This window comes from Dermatophagoides pteronyssinus, unplaced genomic scaffold, assembly GCF_027571235.1.
Source record: "Dermatophagoides pteronyssinus isolate colony J.1.1.1.1 unplaced genomic scaffold, Derpt_VIB-CSIC_2022.12 sq0003, whole genome shotgun sequence".
Taxonomy (NCBI): Eukaryota; Metazoa; Arthropoda; class Arachnida; order Sarcoptiformes; family Pyroglyphidae; genus Dermatophagoides; species Dermatophagoides pteronyssinus.
In genome coordinates this window covers 1,245,198-1,265,743 of record NW_027461527.1, presented here as the reverse complement: position 1 = coordinate 1,265,743, position 20,546 = coordinate 1,245,198, and the positions used below count along the sequence as shown (strand labels likewise).

At 30.0% G+C, this 20,546-nt stretch overlaps 4 protein-coding genes and 1 long non-coding RNA gene across 5 annotated transcripts; 2 read left to right on the top strand and 3 right to left on the bottom strand.

The window, feature by feature from the left end:
• The first annotated feature begins 3,613 nt into the window (after positions 1-3,613).
• Positions 3,614-5,785, top strand: LOC113797915 (uncharacterized). Its single transcript, XM_027348382.2, has 2 exons — positions 3,614-5,191; positions 5,267-5,785. The coding sequence occupies exons 1-2, from the start codon at positions 3,802-3,804 to the stop codon at positions 5,749-5,751; spliced, it is 1,875 nt and encodes a 624-aa protein (XP_027204183.2). The 5' UTR covers positions 3,614-3,801; the 3' UTR covers positions 5,752-5,785.
• A 783-nt stretch (positions 5,786-6,568) lies between these two features.
• LOC142644831 (uncharacterized) lies at positions 6,569-7,800 on the bottom strand. The gene is made up of 3 exons (XR_012845999.1): positions 7,272-7,800; positions 6,819-7,179; positions 6,569-6,742 (listed from the first exon to the last, which is right to left on the bottom strand). It is a non-coding gene; the product is annotated as an uncharacterized LOC142644831 (long non-coding RNA).
• A 3,120-nt stretch (positions 7,801-10,920) lies between these two features.
• Positions 10,921-13,435, top strand: LOC113797918 (putative acyl-CoA synthetase YngI). Its single transcript, XM_027348386.2, is given in 8 exon segments — positions 10,921-11,163; positions 11,249-11,349; positions 11,418-11,764; positions 11,766-11,777; positions 11,835-12,703; positions 12,763-12,904; positions 12,961-13,074; positions 13,144-13,435. Coding segments are annotated over 8 exon segments (1,842 nt in total). The 5' UTR covers positions 10,921-11,041; the 3' UTR covers positions 13,279-13,435.
• LOC113797935 (dihydrolipoyl dehydrogenase, mitochondrial) lies at positions 13,369-15,162 on the bottom strand. The gene is given in 2 exon segments (XM_027348405.2): positions 13,369-14,971; positions 14,973-15,162. Coding segments are annotated over 2 exon segments (1,539 nt in total). The 5' UTR covers positions 15,060-15,162; the 3' UTR covers positions 13,369-13,519.
• Positions 15,163-16,270: 1,108 nt separating this feature from the next.
• On the bottom strand, positions 16,271-19,471 carry LOC113797947 (uncharacterized). Its single transcript, XM_027348420.2, has 2 exons — positions 18,973-19,471; positions 16,271-18,778 (listed from the first exon to the last, which is right to left on the bottom strand). The coding sequence occupies exons 1-2, from the start codon at positions 19,039-19,041 to the stop codon at positions 17,411-17,413; spliced, it is 1,437 nt and encodes a 478-aa protein (XP_027204221.2). The 5' UTR covers positions 19,042-19,471; the 3' UTR covers positions 16,271-17,410.
• Between the last annotated feature and the right edge of the window lie 1,075 nt (positions 19,472-20,546).

Below are 20,546 nucleotides of genomic sequence, written 5' to 3'. Positions count from 1 at the left end.
CAACCAAAAAAAATAATCTATGGTATGGAATTATGTTGATCAAGTTTTTAAATTTTTTTTTAAATATAAATATTCCATATTTGACAGCTATGTATGAAAAAAATGCTTATTGTTATTTTGAATTTCCGCATATTCATCTGGAATCGAATGATGAGAAAGTTTTTTTTAAATAATCAAATTCAAACAAAATTTTTTTGTTGGTCATTTTTTGTTGTTGATGTTGGCGCCATTATGATGATAATTATGGCGCCAGTAACAACAATAACAGCAGCTGTCCATTTGTTTGTTTGAAGCCATCAATTTTTTTTTCTTTTGATTATTTTTGATTCTTGTTTGTTTGGTGGTTTTAAATTGAATTTTTTTTCATCGATTTGATTGAAAAGAAGAAAACAAAACAAAAAAACAAATTTCATTCAAATTGGATGTTCAAATTGTTTTCTTTGTTCACCTTTCAACCTGATGATCATAATACTCTAATAATCTCAAATGAAAATTTATTCCAAGAAGCAGAAAATAAAAAATTAATCAATCGAAGCTCATCGTTATTTTAGGTTTTCATTGGTAAAACTAAACAAGGAAACTATCAAACTAATTTCCGCATCCATATCAATTATGAAATTCAGTAAAATTTAACATTCTTAAATTACTATGTGATTAATAATAATTCACCACATAAGTCTGCAACAACAAAAAAAAAGAGAAATTAACATTCATTAAAACAAGATCAATTTGATTGTTTCGATTGATAGAGTTAATTAGAGAATCGAAATTGTATGAATTTTTTGTTTAACTAAAATTAAACTTTCAGTAACAGATAATAACATCCTTTATTGGAACAATTATGATCTGAAAAAAATGATGATGATGATCATCATTATTATTTATCATCATCATAATCACCATAAAATAAGTAAACAGTCATCATTATCATCATTTAAAAACAAAATTATATTCCATTATCTTTTTTTTTGTTTGTTTTGTGTTTTGTCGGATCGTAAAAAAAACGAGTTAAATTATTTTATGTTGTTGCTCAAAAACCAAACAAACCAAAAAACAAATAAATTCCGTCATATTATTTTAATTATTCTCGTTTAAGATAATTGTGATGAAAGTAATAAAACAAAAATCTAAATCGATCAACAACAACATCGGAAATGGTTTTTAACAAATTTTTTTGTTTTTTTTATAAACCCGTTTAATACACACGCACACGAAAATAACCATGAACAGAAGCAAAAGTTATCTATATTATTTATATGAATGATCCAATTTTATCGTTATTTTTTTATCATCAGACATCTATTATGGCGACAGGAAGAGCAAATAGTAAAAAAGAAAAACCAACATCATTCAAATCAATCAATTTTTTTGTTTGTTAAAAAATCTGAAAATGATCGAGATGAAAGTGATTACAAAACATTCTTTTTTTTCTGGGTTACCAATTAACCAACGTTTTTTTTCGCCTGCTTCATTTTTCAACTTTAACTTGTAATTTATTTTCGTTTCAAATCATCCACTTGTGACACCAAGGTACAATCACCAAATATATTTGGAAGAAAATATAATTTGATTCGAAGAAACGTGATCATTGCGATACTACTTGATATATATTCACAATTCAAATAGGTCCCAGATGATGATGATACATAGAAATACATATTAATGATAACCAGATCAGATATGAGTGGCCAGTTATTATTATTATTATTATTATCATCATCATTATAGATGTGATGATGATAATGGTGATGATGATGATGATGATGATGGTCATTGTTCAAATGTTTTGATCTAGTTTTTTTTGTTGTTATTGTTGTTACGAGCTGCATTTGTTCAACAAGCAACAAAATGAAATAAAAAATAATGATCCGATTTGCAACAGGAGCAACAACAATAACAACAAAATTGAAAAAAAAATTTCAATCAACAACAAAAAAAATCCTCATCTTCGAACATCATTATTAACCGAGTATCATTTTGTATTTGCATATATCGCACCGATAAATGAAACAAAAAGCAAAATCTGAAATGGGAAAATGACAAAGATTTTGTTGTTTTTGTTCAAGTATGGATGATGATGAACAAAATAAATCGTATAAATTACTTCATTGATTTGGTGTCCGGAAAAAAATTTTGGTTTTTTTTGTTGTCTCCTTGAAGATTCAGTGTGAAAACCGAAAACAACTGAGTAATAAATATCGATTGTTTTTTATTGGAAACTCTAATCATAAACACTTTAAGTCTTGTTCCAAAACAAAACAAAAAAAATTCAATTTCCCATTTCTAAATGTATCGTATAAATTGATCTGAACGTTTTTTTTCTTTGGTATTGGTACTACTATTTCAATTCATTAAAATCAATCATATTGGAATTATGTGGACGCCCAAAAATAGATAAATATAAAACCAAACAGCAATAGCAATAAAAGTAGAAACAAAAACCATGGCCATCCTTCATCACATTCATTTTTTTTGTGGATAAATCTTGATTTTTTCCTTATCTGGAGGCAAATGGAAAAAATTGGGTGAAAATTTTTTGTCCATCAATCGATTGATGGCGGTGTTTGGATGATGATGTAATTGTCAAGATAAATCTGTACAAAAAGAAAAGAAAAGAAAAAATGATCAAATCATAATCTTTTTTTTTATATTTATCAAATAATGAAATGAAACAAATTGGTAAGAAAAAATCTTTATCTTTATCAGAACCAAAATGATGACCCGTTTCTATTCGATATTATTGTTTTGTTTTCTTTTTGTTCCATCATTCATTTATTATTAGTCAAACCAAAAACAATGGATCGATACTATCGATATTAATTTTACGATAACCATAGAATTACCGGTTCATCATTTCGGTTTCAATTATCTTTTTTTTAAGATTGACATATTTTTGATCTGTAAATAATCCAATTTCCAATCAATGAATAATAATAATCAATTGTGATTTTTGTTGTAATTTGTGTTTCAACAACAATTTTGAAAATTCAGTGACAATTTTGAAATTAATAAATTGTAAATAATAAGAAGATAATAATAAACAATGATTTCAAACAATGTTTGATGGTGAAAAGAAAAACCGATTTTTTTCCTACTCAAATATAATTGCGATCAATCATAATGTTCGATAATACAATGACATAATTACGATCGATTTGATCATTGATGATGATGATATCGATTTTGTTTCCTAACGATGACAATATGATCAAAAGATGATAATCGATAAAAACTTTTTTTTTCTTGCAATCGATTTTGTTGTTGCTTTGACTAATGATGATGATCCTGATATCGGCAGCTGAACTAATTATAATGACAAAATCGATCAAAAAAAAAAAATTTGTTGTTGTTGTTTTCAAACAATGACAAGTATACACAAATACAATTGAAACTACAATGATGAAAAAAATAAAGTGTCAATGAACGAATTTCTAAAAGTATATTTTGTCATTTCCGCATCATCTTTATCATAAATGAGAATTGTTTTTTTTTAAATTCGGATTAATTCTTGATTATTAAATTTTCTTTTTGCAAAAATAATCATTCAACAACTGCTGCCATCTATTCGAATGATTCAATAATACAAATTAATCATTCGAATTTGTTGATTAATTTGTTGGGAAATTGTTTAAATTGGCATTCATTTTTTCTACTGATTACACTAATATATAACTAGTGCCGATTGTAAATTTTACTTTTGGTTTGATAATTTTTTTTTACTTGATCACCTTAAATTGGTCGAGTGTCGATTATAATATATCGACCTTTAAAATAAAATAAGTGTAAAATTTTCTTTTAAAAATGTACTGGTTTTATTATCGTAACCGAATCAAGAGAACACATAGTGGACGTGATACATTCACAAATACTTCCGGTGCTATACCATTGACATTTGCATCAAGTCAATTATTAGCAGAATTGGAATCATTACGTGAACAAATTCTTACAATATTAATCGAAGATGATGATCCAGATTCCACCAAAGATGACAATCTTGAGGAAATTTTAAGAAAATACTATCAACTATTTCGAGGTTTTATTTATTTGCCCACCGAATCCAGTATTAGACCATCATCAGCATCAACAAAAAAACTAAATGCTGATAAATCAAAAATCTATCAAGCAATGGGAAAGTCACCATTACGACGTTTATTTCGTTTTAAATGGGATGATTCAATAACCGATGCAAAAGTATCGGCTAACGATACCTTATTTGAATTGATTTCAATGATCACTAATCATGCCATTTGGCTGATGCATTGGTGTCAGAATATATCTTTGAGTTTACCGATGAATTATTTGCCACAACATGTTCCCATAATGCAAAAAATTTTTCGTCGTGCTGCTGGTGAATTTCAAATTGCATTTCAAATATTTCAACCACAATTACCTGAACAATTGCATAATCGAATTGATTCTAGTAATGTTAACATTTTACAAGCATATTATTATCAATGTTTAGCTGAAGGATGGGAATTATGGTTTCTCAGAATATTACAAAATATGGTTGTTTTTCAAGACGATCGTTGGAAATTAAAACCATATGGTGGATCTGTTGATCCGAAATCAATTTCTAGAATAGCATCGAATATTTATGAACATTTCAATCAATCAATGGAACGTATACAAATAGTAAAAACTGAATTAATTAATCTTCAAAGAAGTTCTGATGCCAATTTCTATAATGAATGGTTAGCATATTTAGAAATAAAATCCTATTATTTTCAAGCATGGAATTATCTCGCCAATAGCAATGAACGTTGGCTTATTGCGCCTGAACCAGGAAAAATTCAACAACAATTACAACAAGAGTTGAAAGAAATTGAAAAACATTATACAGAGATGAAAAATTTCATTGAAAAATATAATTCATTAATGAATAAAAGTCCAGAAAATCAAATCAACAAAGAATCAATGTTAGTTGAATATCGATTATATTCACAAATGCTACAGGAACAAGTGGACAAATTGGAACGATCAGTCGGTATTAATTCGCTTTTTGATGATCGTATTCAATCAACTATGATTCCAAAAGCTATGGAACCGATTCAATATCTATTTCCTGAATTTGATAAAATTTGGAACTCCAATTTCTATAGTGAATTCGGTGTACATCTACCGCGTGAAGCTGCAGAAGCACTTGCCGCACAAATTAAACGTCAAAAAGAAAAAGAAGAGCGAAAATTAGCTGGTAAGTTTTCAATATTTTTTTACAAGTATTTACAATTTCATTTTATTTTTTTTTGAAATTAAAAAAAAATTCTAGAAAAAAACTCACCAAAGAAAAAACAGTCACCTTTCAATAGGATTTCAAGAATATTTAAACGAAAATCACCACATGTTATTAAAAGTTTATCAAGTAAAGCTAGTACGACTGATGTAAATTTTAAATCACCAAAACCTTATCTTTCACCAAGAAAAATACCATTTGGTCATGAAATTACACCAATTCCTGTACCGGATCGACATGGTAAAAATCTATTAGCATCAGCACCATTGGTTATACCGGAATCGAAAGCTGAAGAAATGTATAAAAGCAATATATCATCATCATCATCATCACGATTTCAGAAAATAATATCATCACCACGATCTCAAAAACCGATATCACCATCGAATAGATCAACTACTAAAATACAACAGCAACGGCCAAATATAATGACTGTATTAAAAAAAAGTCAAGATCTTAACCGAACAACGAGTTTGTTTGGTTCCCAAATAAATAGTTCGGCAGAAGTTTCGAAACAATAACAAAAGAATTAAAATTAAATTATTTCATTTTGAATTTATAATGATAAATTTATATATCATAAGTGGGTGAAAAGAAATAATCAGAATCTGATAAATTATTTAGGTTTTAAAACAATTTTTGTCGAATTTTTTTTCTGCTCATTTTTTTCTACAACACACAAATCATGATTGATATATTTATAATCGAGAATATCAAATGCGCAGTGAGCACTGTTGTGAACACACGTGTTTATTTTTTGATTGTTTTCTTAATTTGCAATTTTCGTTAATTATACCTTATTAATTGGTATCATTCTTTATCGTATTCATCATTTTCTGATTCTTGGTGGTTGCTATTGTTCTTGTTCATATTTTGGTGTCTATTTTTGTCAAGAACAATGACAACCAATTTTTCTTCGAATTTTCTTAAGAATTGTGATTGTGCCGTAAAATGGGTTAAGTACCTAGATGATTTATCAAAAATGCATGGTAATACAGGTATTAATCCTTATAAAGCTGATTTGGCGAATTGTGCTGTTTTCATCGAATCTTTGGTTTCATCGGCTAAAGCAACAGTTGATTATCTTGAAAAATCTGTTTCGGACTTGAATAACAAAAGTTATGCACAAGTTGTACGCAATGTTACTGATAATAATAATGGTAAAAAACCGAATTTGTATGTATTGTGGAACCCGAAGAAGGTAATGCCTCAATTATTGATTCTAATCAAACGATCAGCTGTTTTAAAGGTGCGATCTCAAGTAAAAAATTGCTGAATGTGGAGTAAAAATTAATAAACAAATACCGATCCGAAATAAAAAGTCTTAATAAAATGTGATACAAAATCCGATTGCTTAAAAATTCAAGAAGAAATTGCTAAGGCTAAATGTGGTATAAAAGCCAAAATTCCTAATAAACGTAATCCACAATTGAAGATTCTGGGCGTCGAAAAAGATGTTCTGGACGCTGAAATTGTTGAACTTATTTCCTCTCAAAATGATCAAGTTAAAAGCTGTTTAAATCAAAAGGAACAATTTTTAAAATTTGCTTTCTCAAATGATGACAAAGTTGGCACAAAATGGTATTACTTGATGCTTCTCCTCTTGTTTGGCAAGTCTGTGTTGGTCTTGGCAAGCTTTTCATCGGATACAAGTGTTGTCCTGTTATGAATAATGTAACTGTACGTCAGTGTCTTAAATGTTTACGATTTGGTCACAAAACAGTCAATTGTACTAATGCTCCAGTTTGTTTCAAATGCAATCAAAATCATGAATCAAAAGATTGTTCTGTTACTGACCAAATATCGTCTTGCATAAATTGTATGTGGTCTAACCAGCATCGTCCTAGAAGATCTAATGCTAACGTTGATACAGGCCATTCGGTTTTTAGTAAAGACTGTCCCCATTACAAACTGGCGCTTGAGCGCATTAATAATAGTATTGATTATGGCTATTGATCAAGAAAAGATAAAATTCTGAATCAAAATCTTCAACATAGTCTTAAATCAACGACAGTCTTTACTACTAATGCTGAATATTTACATTCTTCTGTCTTCTGTATACAAGAACCACACTTCTCGGATTCGTTGAATGGTTTTCCTTGTTTTAATAAGGTTCATCATGTGACGAATCCGAGAAGTGCTATTGTGTCAACCTTTGATTTATTTAAACTTGATCAATTCACGACATCAACTTGTGCTTGTGCTATTGTTAATTGTTTTAAACCTTTTATTCTTTGTTCGGTCTACTTTTCTCGTAATGATGGTTTGTCTTGTTTGGAACAGGATCTGGCACATATTGATAATTTGATCACGTCTTTTTCGTCTTATCCAGTTATAATTACGGGAGATGTAAATGCTCATCATACAGTTTGGGGCAGTGAAGTTAATGATGAACGTGGTACGATGGTGATGGATTTGATCCTTGGTCAAAATATGATTTTATTGAATGATGGCTCGGTGACATTTGATAATGACAGACATCAGAGTGCAATAGATATTACTTTTGTAAATCAAAATGCATTATCATTAGTTTCTGACTGGAAAATAGAAGATGTGGTTTCTGGTTCTGATCATCGTTTATTTTCTTTTGTTATAATTCATCTTTGTCGTTTAATTCAAAATCTTTAACACGAAAATTTTATACAAAAATATTGATTGGTCCAATTTTCGTCACGCTGCCTCTAATCTCTCTGTTTTGCAGATTCCGTAAACAATATAATGTCATATGATCAAATTGATTTGTTTGTGAATAATTTTATGCTTTCTTTGATGCAGATTTGTAATGATTGTTTACCTATTTTGAAGCAAAATTTAACCAAAAAGAAATTGTCGTCGGAGCTGATTGCTAAATTGTCTTTGCTTAAGTGTCTAAGACGTAGATTTCAGCGGCAACGTAATACTACGAATAGAATTTTATGGCGTGACCGTTATTTAACATGTGTTAAAGATTTTAAGGAATCATTGTATTTATCGAAAATTAATGCTTGTAAGGAGTTCTTCTCCTCGCTTGATCGTAATAATATTTGGAAAGTGCTTATCGTTTCTGGAAAAACCCTTCAATGACTAATCAAACACTAACAACTATTAAAAAGATGATGATACGTGTACCATTCTTCCTATTGATACTGCTAATTATCTTTTGGATAAATTTTTCCGAATCTTTCACACGATCTTGATGATCCTATCCATGCATGGTATTGTTCTTCCTGTTTAACTGAAAATGATTTATTGATCACTGATAAAGAAGTCGATTATGCAATCAAGGTGGAAAATGACGCTAAAAGTCCTGGTTATGATGCGATTTCCGCCAACATTATCAAATCGATTCATTCACTTTTCCCTTCATTTTTAAAGTCATTGTTCAACAAATGTTTATTTTTGCTAATTTTCCCAAATGTTGGAAAAAATCTATAGTGAAACTGATCCCGAAAAATATTGGAAATAGTTATAGACCAATTTCTTTACTTCCCGTTTTGGGCAAAATTTTGAGGGGATCATTGCACGCCGATTACAACATTTTCTGCTTTCTAATTCTAAATTATCGTATGTACAATTCGGATTTCTACCCCAAAAATCAACAGAATTGGCTTTGTTTTCGCTTGTCGATAAAATGAAGCGTGTTTTCGACAACAAATCTTTTGCATTTATGGTTTCTTTGGATATTAAAGGAGCCTTTGATAGTGCCAGATATGATATCATTTTGCAAAGATTACGAAATTTCGAAATTCCGCCTAATATTTATGCTGTAATTGTTGATTATTTCAAAGATCGTATTGTGGAATTGCCATTATTGAATGTTATGGTATCAAAACGAGTTACTGGTGGTTGTCCACAAGGAGGGAAGATTTCCCCTTTATTATGGAATGTTTTGCTCGATGATTTGCTCAAATTACCACTACCTTCCAATTGCTTTTTACAGGCTTATGCAGATGATACCATTTTGTTTTGTGAGCATAGGAGCATTGAAAATTGTGCGTTTTTAACTAACAATGCTTTACAGATTATTGAACAATGGGGTTTGAATAATGGTCTTGTTTTTAATCCTATGAAAACACAAGCTATGATGGTAACAAAACGACGTAATTTCGTTCTTCCGGATCTTTTCTTGAATGGACACATGATTAATATAGTACGTTGTATCAAAATTCTTGGCGTTCTGATTGACTCCAAATTAACTTGGAATGATCATATTTCTTATATTAAATCGAAAGCCATGAAAATTTATAACCTGATAAGATGGAAACATGGATCAAATTGGGGTTTGAGTTTTGATGTACTACGCACTATTTATCTTCAAGCAATAGAACCTATTATTTTATATGCTTGTCCGGTTTGGTCGGATATTTTGAATTGTTCAACCAAATGTTGTAGTCTTTTAAGTTTGCAACGTTGTTTTGCTATTAGTATGATTCGAGCTTACCGCACTGTTTCTTTGGAAGCTGCTTTAGTCATTGCTAATATTCCACCTATTGATCTGAAGATTCTTTATTTTACTAAAATTTTGCTATCAAACATGGTCTTTCTTCAGAACATATTTATCAGTTGCCGGTTGATTATTCTGTTACTGTTCATCCTGCTAAATTTAATATCTTATTTGATTTTTGTGGATCCGACGTCTTTGATAATGATCGTAATAGTTCTGGTTATACCATATATACAGATGGATCGAAAATTAATGATGAAGTTGGTTCCGCGGTCGTTATTTTGCTAATGATGAAAAACGTTCTCCTCTTTTGGTATTGACCTATCGTTTAAATAGTAATTGTTCAGTGTATCAAGCTGAACTTTTCGGAATTTGCAATGCTATATCCTGGGTCATCGAGAATGGCGTCTCGGATGCAGTTATTCTTTCCGATTCCAAGTCTGCTATCCAATCTATCTGTAACTTTCATTCTACTAATTTTTGGTACAACTTATTTTTAAGATGGTTGCTGATTATACCGGTCGCATTTGCATAAAGTGGATAAAGGCTCATAATGGTTGCTTCGGTAATGATTTAGCTGATTTTTACGCCAAGCAAGCTACTCTTTTGATGGATGTTTCTTTCGATCTTCTTCCTCTGTCTTTCGCGCATCGTAATTTAAAATCCTTAATGATTAACAATTGGCAACAGAATTGGACTACAACAACTAATGGCTCGTGTACTAAGAAATTTTTCCTACTATTCAACATCGATTGGATTCTTGTTTGATACCAGGTTTTATCATTACTCAATTTTTAACGAATCATGGAAAATTTAATCAATATCTTTCGCGTTTCCGTATTTCAAATTCCTCCGTTTGCAATTTTTGTTCTTGTCAAGTTCAATCATCACTGCACCTAATTAACAATTGTAATCGTTTTGCATATGAGAGATTTAATTTTTATAATTTGATAAATTCCGATGATTGTACATATTTTTGTAACTCTAATAATTTTGATCATTTTTTGAAATTTGTTTTTTCATTTATAATAATCTTTGAATTTTGTTATTTTTATTTTTATTTATTTTTTCCCCCCTATAATTTTATGGAATAGGGGTTTTTGTTTATTAAATTCAAAAATTCAAAAATCGAGAATATCAAAAATCAATCATCGTATTTTGTTTTGGCTTTCTAAAATAATAAAATTTGATATCCCTTATCACAAATCAATGCCGATATCGCGTTCATTCAAATTGATAGATAAATCGAAATATTTTTTCCTTTTTTAATTGTTTAAAAATATTTGTTTTTTTGAATCCTGGGTACTTTTATTTCCTCGAAATTAATTTCTTTAAGCCATTCTAATTGATTTTAAGAATTTTTTCCTATGTGTATTTAATTGTTTGCAATGATGATAAAAATTTCTCCCATTATTTCGCTTTATCGTTTCAATTCATCAATCGTACAACGATGTAGACCGAAACAGATAATATCACGACATCTGTCCACTAAAGATCATAGTTATTTGAGGTAAATAACATGAAAAAATGTAATCATTATGATGAGCGATTTAAAAATTTACAAATTTTTTATAAATTTTATAAAATTACAACAGTCCATATGTTCAATTACCATATTCATATGCTTTTGGACGTAGTGAAGGAAATGTTATTTATAAAACTCTTGGACAACTTATGGATGAACGTGCGGAAAAAGGTAATCATTTGTAAATAATTTTCATATTCAATATTATTGATCATCATTCATAAATCAATCAAATATAGATTCGGGTAGACCATTCATAGTAAGTCATCATGAAAATCTAAAGAAATATTATGGCGATTTTTATGAAGAAATCAATCATTTGGCAATGGCTATGCATGATATTTTGGGCATAAAACGTGGTGATGTTGTTGGAATTTGGAGTGGAAATGTTTATGATTGGATTGTAATACAATATGCTTGTTTACGTCTTGGTGCTATTCTTTGTACGGCTAATCCATTCTATCAATCGTTTGAATTAGATTATGCTATTCGTAAAGGTGAAATGAAAGCATTATTTATGCCCGGTAAACAATCACGACAAGATTATGTAAATAATTATGCCAAAATTATTCGTGAAACTTTGTCCGAATAAATTCGAGGTTTGTAATAATGCTTTTCTATGCATTTAAATCAATAATTTTATTTTGCCAAATTAGAATGAAGGACTTCCACTTTATTTGAAGAATATCATCTCTATCGATGGGGAACGTTATGAAGAGAATGATTTTCCATCCATTCTTCAGATCAAAACATTTGAATTGAATAAACTAAAACAATTTAAAAAAGAAATGGATCGATCATTAATCGAGGCTGTGATGCCTGATGATCCAGCCAAAATTGTATTTACATCCGGTACGACAGGAAAACCTAAAGGAGCTTGTTTATCACATTTTACGCTTGCCAATAATGTTTCAATTGTAATGAAACAATTTGATGTGATTGGTGAAGCAAATTGTTGTCTACCATTACCATTTTTTCATTCATTTGCTGGTGTACTTGGTAATCTAATGCCATTGGCATTTCCTGAATCACAAATAGTCATACCATTTTTGAAATATAATTTACGAGAATTTGTTGAATCTATTCAGAAACATAATGTTTCATTTTTGTTTGCAACTCCAACATTGGCCATTGATTTATTTAATTATGTTGCCCGAAAAAATTATCAATTACCAACATTGAAAGCTGTTTTAGCTGGTGGTGCAGCTGTACCCGAAGAAACTGTATATCAATTTAAAGCTACAATTCCAAGTTGTACAGATTTTAGAATCGGTTATGGAGCAACTGAAACTGGACCCGGTTTAACTGGAAATCGAGTAGATACTTCGGATGCAGATAAAGCTCAAACTGTTGGTCAACCGCTCGATTTTATTGAAGTGAAAATTGTTGACCAAACAACAAATAAATTAGTTAAAATTGGTGAAACCGGTGAAATTCATACCAGAGGACATAATGTAATGATCGGTTATTGGAAAGAACCGGAAAAAACTGCTAAAGTACTACAAAATGGATGGTATAATACAGAGTAAGTTTCAATGTATGCATTTAATCAAATGAAGAAAATCTCAACAAATAATTTCACAGAGATCTCGGAACTATGGACGAAAGAGGATATATTAAAATAGTTGGACGTTCGAAAGAATTGATCATTGTTGGTGGTGAGAATGTTTATCCACGCGAAATTGAAGAAGTATTGCACATGTTACCAAGTATAGAAATTGCAAGCGTAAGTTTACAAACTTTGATCTGAAAAAAAATTTAATTAATATCTTACAACAAAAGGTTGTCGGTGTACCTGATGAACGTCGCGGTGAAGAACTTTGTGCCTGGATTAAATATCGTGAAAATGTTCCACAAGAATCACATGAACAAATACGAGAATTTTGCAAAGGAAAAGTAATAATTTCAAAAAATTTCTATTTTTATTCATATCATCATTCTCAATTTTTTTTCATTCAAATATAGTTGGCCTATTTCAAAGTTCCAAAATATTTTCTTACAGTTGATGATTTTCCTATGACACCAACAAGAAAACATCAGAAATTCATAATGCAAAAAATGTCAATTGAAAAATTAAAACTAAAACCGAAAAAAGAATAAAATTCGATTAACAAAAAAAAATAGGTTTGAAAATTTCAACGATAGATGTCGATACTATATCATGGAAATGTTAGCAAGAATTTCAATTGATTCTGGATGAAGATCATTTTATTTATTATTTTTTGTTTAAATAAAAATGAAAATTTTAACAACTTTACTAATTATTTCATGTAAATAATAGAGCATTTTATATGTTTATAAGTGTCGGTAGGCAGGTTTGAAATTTATTCATAAGTCTGCATTACATATTGATCGGTTTACCAAAATAGGCTGAAAGATTTGCTTCACGAAGTGCTTCCGAAACGGTTGGATGTGCATGACAAACACGTGCAACATCTTCTGCTGATGCACCATATTCCATTGCTAGTACAGCTTCATTGATAATTTCACCGGCAACACCGGCAATCATATGAACACCAAGTATACGATCAGTTTTTTTATCGGCCAATACTTTGACAAGACCATCGGTTTCATTATTAGTTTTTGCCCGACTATTAGCTAACATAAGGAATTTTCCAACTTTATATTCAATTTTTTGTGCTTTTAAATCTTCTTCAGTTTTGCCTACCCAGGCAACTTCTGGAAATGTATAGATAACTGATGGTACACAATTATAATCAATATGAACCGGACCGCCAGCAATACCTTCAACAGTAACGATACCTTCATCTTCGGCTTTATGTGCTAACATTGGACCTGGTACACAATCACCGATAGCATAAATATTTGGTACATTTGTTTGGAATCGTGAATTTACTTTGATTCGATTTTTTTCATCTTTTTCGACACCAACTTTTTCGAGACCAAGATTTTCTGTATAAGGTCTACGACCGACCGATACTAATAAAACATTTGATGTTAATGTTTCTGGATTGCCACCTTTAGCCGATTCGATTTGGATTTCTACCTGATCATCTGATACTTTATTTGCCGATAAAACTTTTGTATTCAGTTTAAATTTCAATCCTTGTTTTGCTAAAATTTGTTGAAATTTTTTGGCTATTTCATTATCAATACCCATGCCGCCGATTTGTCCAAGAAATTCAACAACAGTAACATCGGCACCTAATCGTGACCAGACTGATCCTAATTCCAATCCAATAACACCACCACCAATGACAATCATTTTTTCTGGAACTTTTTCCAATGAAAGAGCACCCGTTGATGAAACAATTGTTTTTTCATCGATTTCAATACCAGGAAAAGGTGTCACTTCAGAGCCAGTAGCTATCAATATATTATTTGCTTTGACTATTTCAGTTGAATTATCATTTTTCGTTATCATTACTTCATTTGTGCCGGTAATTTGACCAAATCCTTCTATATGTGTGACTTTATTCTTTTTAAATAGTTGAGCAATACCACCGGTCAATGCTTTGACTGCACCACGTTTCTGTTCCATTAGCACATCCAAATTTAATCGTACATTATCAAATTCGATACCACGTTCTTTGAATTCATTATGTACAGCCATATGATAATAATGTGAATTATGCAATAATGCTTTCGATGGTATACAGCCAACATTTAAACAAGTACCACCAAGTGTTTCACGTTTTTCGACACAAACAGTTTTCATACCGATTTGTGATGCTTTTATGGCGGCAACATAACCACCGGGACCACCACCAATAACAACAAGATCAGCATCCAATGTTGGTGTGGATAAATTTCTAACCGATTTGATTTGCACCAGTAGAAGATGCTATAGTAATTCTTGATAATATCGATGAATTTTGATTTATCAAACGAATTGAAGAATTTAATAGTGATGATGCCATCGTTGTTTTATAATTTAAATTCGATGACAAATAAAAGTGTACACAGAAAAAAGTAAAAAGATAAAAAATTTCAAATTAAAATTGCATATAGTGAATATTTTCTTCGTTAATAATCACTGTGATTGATGATGATGATGATGAACATAATCGTCTAATGATGACCTGTTAATCAATTTGAATTTAATGTTTTTCTTATGGATAACATTGAAATATTATGGAAAGGACAGTATCAGCCACACAACACATGCATTCAAGATATTTGCCAAGGAGACATTCCGAATTAAATTATATTGGTGGAAGGCAAGCAAACAGACAGAAAGACTCAGCTGAAATACAATCGACTTTTAAAATGAATGAATAATCGATACTATCGATATTGAATATTTTTTCTATTTCGAACAATTCTTGCATTCCTAATTAAATTAATAGGAGTTGAGTTCTATTTATACAAAAAAAAATTAATAATTTAATGTGAAATTCAATTTTTTCCATCAATTTTTATTGAATTCATCTAAATAATTGCAAATTTTAAAATTGAATTTCGATTGTAATTGAAAAAAAAACATAATTCAATGTACAATATGATGAAACCAACGTAAAATACGACAAAGATTCATTCATTCATTCATTCATAATAGATTCGAATATTTATAATTGAATGAATGAGAAACACACTAATGACATTGATAACATTGACCGCAATCAATTTGAGATCGATTGTTTGATTGATTGATTGAATATTATAGTTTTTTCTTCATTTTGAACATCAAGAAAAAAATTGACCATGGATACCATCATAAACAAACGAATAGATATGTATAATCAATCATTCAATCGAATCAAATGACATTTCATTAGTTCACATACATAGTTAATAATACTAATAATGATCAATTTGTTTCAAAAGTTTTCAATTGGAAATTCAAAACATCAATTTTTTTTTCGATAATAAATTGGCCCGAATGTATCGTTATTACGGTCAACAACAAAACACAGACCACAATCATCATCATTATGATGATGATGATGATGACAATTGACCACAAACATACACACAAATATGAAACTTGAACTTGTCAAAGAAGAAAACAAAAAATTTTTCCGATCACTATTTGAATATGCTGATGATCCCATATATTTGGATGTTTATGTGATGAAGAATCTCATCATTTCGGATTTCATTTCATTCTAGTGAATGATAATTTTCAAAATTTAAGAAAAAAAAACGACAACAATAATTTAATAATAATTTAAATCAATTTAACCAGTGACAAGTGAAACAGGAAAAACATGAGGAAAAACAATTGGTAGAAAAATCTACATCGATATATTTTTTTTTTTTTTTTGATGCGGATCTGTGTTCAATCATTCAGCATGTTTCTGTGTGTGTGTGTGTATGATTATTGTCGTGAGAAAGTGTATAATGTGTGTTCAACAGATAAAAGAAACGAGGTAAAAAAAAATTCTGAAATTATTGACTATAACTGATAAGGAAATGATCGATCATTCATGTATGGATCGATTGTTTTGGTGTGAATAGGAATTATCAAACGAATTTTGTTTTGTTTTGTTTCTCTTCCTTTCTTTATTTCTTTATGGTTCATTACAATTATATTCAGTTTAGATTTTTTCAAGAAAAAAGAATGTTTTTTTTTGTTGTTGTTGTCGTTGTTAATAATGATGATGATAATAATTGGTGACAAATGATAATAATAATAATGATGATGATGGTCAATGGCAACATGAATGATAATGATGATGATGATGATGATTATGAGGATGGTAAACAGCATTACATAATAAATAATCAATCAAAAAAATGAATGTTTCTTTTTTTTTGTAAAATTATTAAAAAGAAAAACAACAACAACAACAACATATTGTCTCCGATTTTGTATTTAAGAATGTGATGCGGTAATGTTGTTAAATAATAATAATAATAATCGGTCAATCGAACAAATAGATGAAGAAAAAATAAGATAAATAATCGATACAATCGATGCAATGAATTTAGTTGTTCTGTAATGATAATTTAGTCTGTTATCGTCGTGATTATTGTTATTACATTTATCATCATAATTATAATAATGTTTGGTTTTTATATAAAAAAAATGTCTTTGCATAAGTAGTATTAATGTACAATGGAATGGAAAATGATGTTCATCTTTTTTTTTGATTTGTTCCATGATTGAATTGGATTTAGATTTGTTGTAAAATTCAATGATTATAGATTTGTGTGTGTGTGTATATATGATTATTGTACACGTGTAACGGATGTTTCAAAAAAATGCATGAATGAATAAATAATCAAAAATATGATAATAAAAATGATGAATTTTTTCATTTATTTATTAAGATTTATATTTATTTCCAGCTGATGATCCAACGCCACCGCCACCTCCAATATCACCATTATTTGTATCAATTGATGATGTTAATTTATCAATAGCATATTGTAATGCGTTTCCATTGAAAGTGGTTGATTTTTTTCCACCTTTACTGCCATTATTGTTTTTGTCACTTCCGCCATATCCACCGCCACTTCCACCACTAATAATACGAATATTATTTCCAAGATCACCATTACCAGCACCGTTGTTACTACTAGCCGCACCAGCATAAGCAGAACCACCACCAGCAGCAGCAGCACCACCGCCACCACTATGTCCACCGATTCCGCTCATCATATTCAAACCACCCCCAAGACCAAGACCACCAGTTACACCACCGGCAACACCTCCCTTTCCTTGTGCTTGTCTAGCAATGATCGTTTTTACTTCTTCTTCTACTGGACGAATTTCCTGTATGACACGTCTAAATGGCATTATAATTTCATGTACTTCTTGTATGACTGGTTTGGTAACTGAATGCTTCAAGAAATGTGGTTCATCTTCAGATTGTGTTTCCTGTACTTCACGTGGTTCACCTGGTTCATGTGATTGATGAATTTGAATTTGACTGGCCGATGTTCGGAAATTTATAACAATTGGCATAGCACTTGGAGGAATATCAATCACTTGTGGTTCACTATTTTCATATGAATCTTGAACTTCATTCACTTCGACCGAACGCATTGATTGTATGGCCGCTGTTACTGGACCAGTTGGACCTCTAGCTCCATTATTTCCACTATATCCACCATTGTTGCCAAGTGAAGAATGTTGTGACATTGGATTGTAAAATCCGCCACCATTACCACCGTTAGATTGATGGTTACCAAATCCGTTATTTCCACCTTTGTATCCACCACCATTATTGCCTCCCATCGGTGCCATTACACTATTATATGAAGATGGTGATGATGCTGTATCTTTGATTTTCAATAAATCAATAACTGATTGAAAATAATGTGAACCAGATGTTGGCGTTAATGATGATGATGACGATGTTGATGATGAAGGAATTAATTTATTGATTTGCTGCTTATGTTGATGTTGTGAAGGCATCAATGTATTATAGCTCATTTTTTTCAATGCTTTTGCTGAGGATAATTGTTCACTAGCACCAGTTGTAGGTAATTCTTCATCAAATGTTGGCATAATAAGCTCATAAACTGGACTTTTGCGAACTTTTGTTGGTACCGAATTTGAGCTTGAACCTTGCATAAAACTTGTTAGTGATGGTTCAAATATTAATGGTGTTAAACCATAACCGCCTAATGGACGTGCAAGTACAGTGGTCATTGCAGCATGACCAAATGTCTCGGAACGAGCAAAAACCTTTTAATAATAGAAATAGAAAAAAATGGAAAAATGATTATTGGAAAAGTTTTCAACAGGTTTCAAAAAAAATTTTTGAATCAACAACAGCTATCAAAACGGAAAATCTGCTATCAATCAATATTCTAATTGGATTGTCCAATGGAACAATTCTAAATATAAACAAACATAATCAATCAATCGATTCTACTAACCTGGTAACAATTTGTTATAAACATCATCATTATGATTAGATAATGTTTTAGGTTATTGTTGGATAACATGATGATTGATTAGTTTGACGACAAGTGAGAAAAAAAAATTTGAAGAAAACTGACGATGAAAGAAAAAAAATTGATCAATCGATTGATGTGTTTTTATAATAATATTGATGAGATACACGGTGACAAACTAATTTTCACATCCACAGAAACACACATAGACAAAAAAAACATCCAGGAATTAATCCGATATTTTAATACAAAGTCATTTGAAAAAAAATGAAAATTTAACTGAAATTTACACAAACACATTTGTTGACCGAAAGATGGAAATTTTTTTATTTATTTCCAAAATTCAAAAATTATTTCAACAAACAACAAAATGGAAAAAAAACGAAATGATGATTAGGATCAAAGTATTATGTCAATGTTCAACAATATTTTATTGATGTATTTAAACCATAAAGAGATATTTATGTAATGCAAAGTGAAGTAACGACGAACAAACGTAACAAACAAGACAAACTGAAACTGTACCGTATTTTGACATCAGTTTTTATGATTGTGGTGAAATTTTTTCGTTCATAGATTATTTTTTTCTTGAGATTTGAAAATTTCGATATATTTTGTTTGGGCGATACAATAATGGAAAAATATAGAAAAAATGTGTCTCAATTATCATCAACATCATACTACTATTGCTTGCTACTTCTTTGCGAACAATATATATTTTTTGTGTGTGTTAAACATGTGCTAAGCTAAAATCTTTGTCCAAATTACCGCAATGATCTGTAATGAAGATTTTTCTTTCTCATTTCTAAATACAAATGGTTCGTGTTATTTTTTTTCTTCTTGTTTTTTTTTGTTACCTAGACATGAGGCCATTTGAATATGATAAAAGAAGAAAGAGGCGTGTGTGTGTGTGCGTGAATTTGCACGCGTTTTGTTTCATCTCAAACTTATGTCTCTCTTGTTACAATACGATGTTGATGATGTTCCAACAAAAAAAAATGGTTCTCTCATTTTTTTTTCTCATTCGCTATGATGCGATCATTTCACTTTCGTTCTCTTTCGAATTTTCGGTAACATTTATTTTCCCGTCTGATAATGATGATGATGATGATCATGAAGTGTTTTATCAGTGATAATATCAGTGGACATTGATTTACTGAATGTTTTTTTCTGTAATTATTTCAAAATTTTTATTCCAGTCAGGTTTTCGGACGACAATTTTTCCGTTTAGCTAGTAAATTATGAGAAAACTTTTTTTTTAATGATAAGATTTACTTGTTAAACAATTGAAAAATAAAATTAGCAAGAGGAAGAGAATCTAAATCGGGTTAGAATAGATAATTTTTTTTTCTATACATCTAAATCATAAGAGGAATATTATTAAATAGAATTGTGAATCATTTAATGAAACATTCAATGAAAACCTTGATCCTGTTTAGGCATTTCTTTTTAGATATCAATTGAATTGAATGAATGAATGAATGTCAACAAAACTCTATGTAAATTTATTCAATTGAATTAATGGATTGAATCATTTCATTTCACTTCACATACAT

What these genes read in the sequence shown, in the direction of transcription:
- LOC113797915 (XM_027348382.2), top strand. Translation starts at nt 3,802, where the DNA reads ATGTACTGGTTTTATTATCGTAACCGAATCAAGAGAACACATAGTGGA. An exon ending in AGAAGAGCGAAAATTAGCTG is followed by an intron (nt 5,192 to 5,266) that starts GTAAGTTTTCAA and finishes AAAAAATTCTAG; the next exon opens with AAAAAAACTCACCAAAGAAA.
- LOC113797947 (XM_027348420.2), bottom strand. Translation starts at nt 19,041, where the DNA reads ATGTTATCCAACAATAACCTAAAACATTATCTAATCATAATGATGATG. An exon ending in TTATAACAAATTGTTACCAG is followed by an intron (nt 18,779 to 18,972) that starts GTTAGTAGAATC and finishes TATTATTAAAAG; the next exon opens with GTTTTTGCTCGTTCCGAGAC.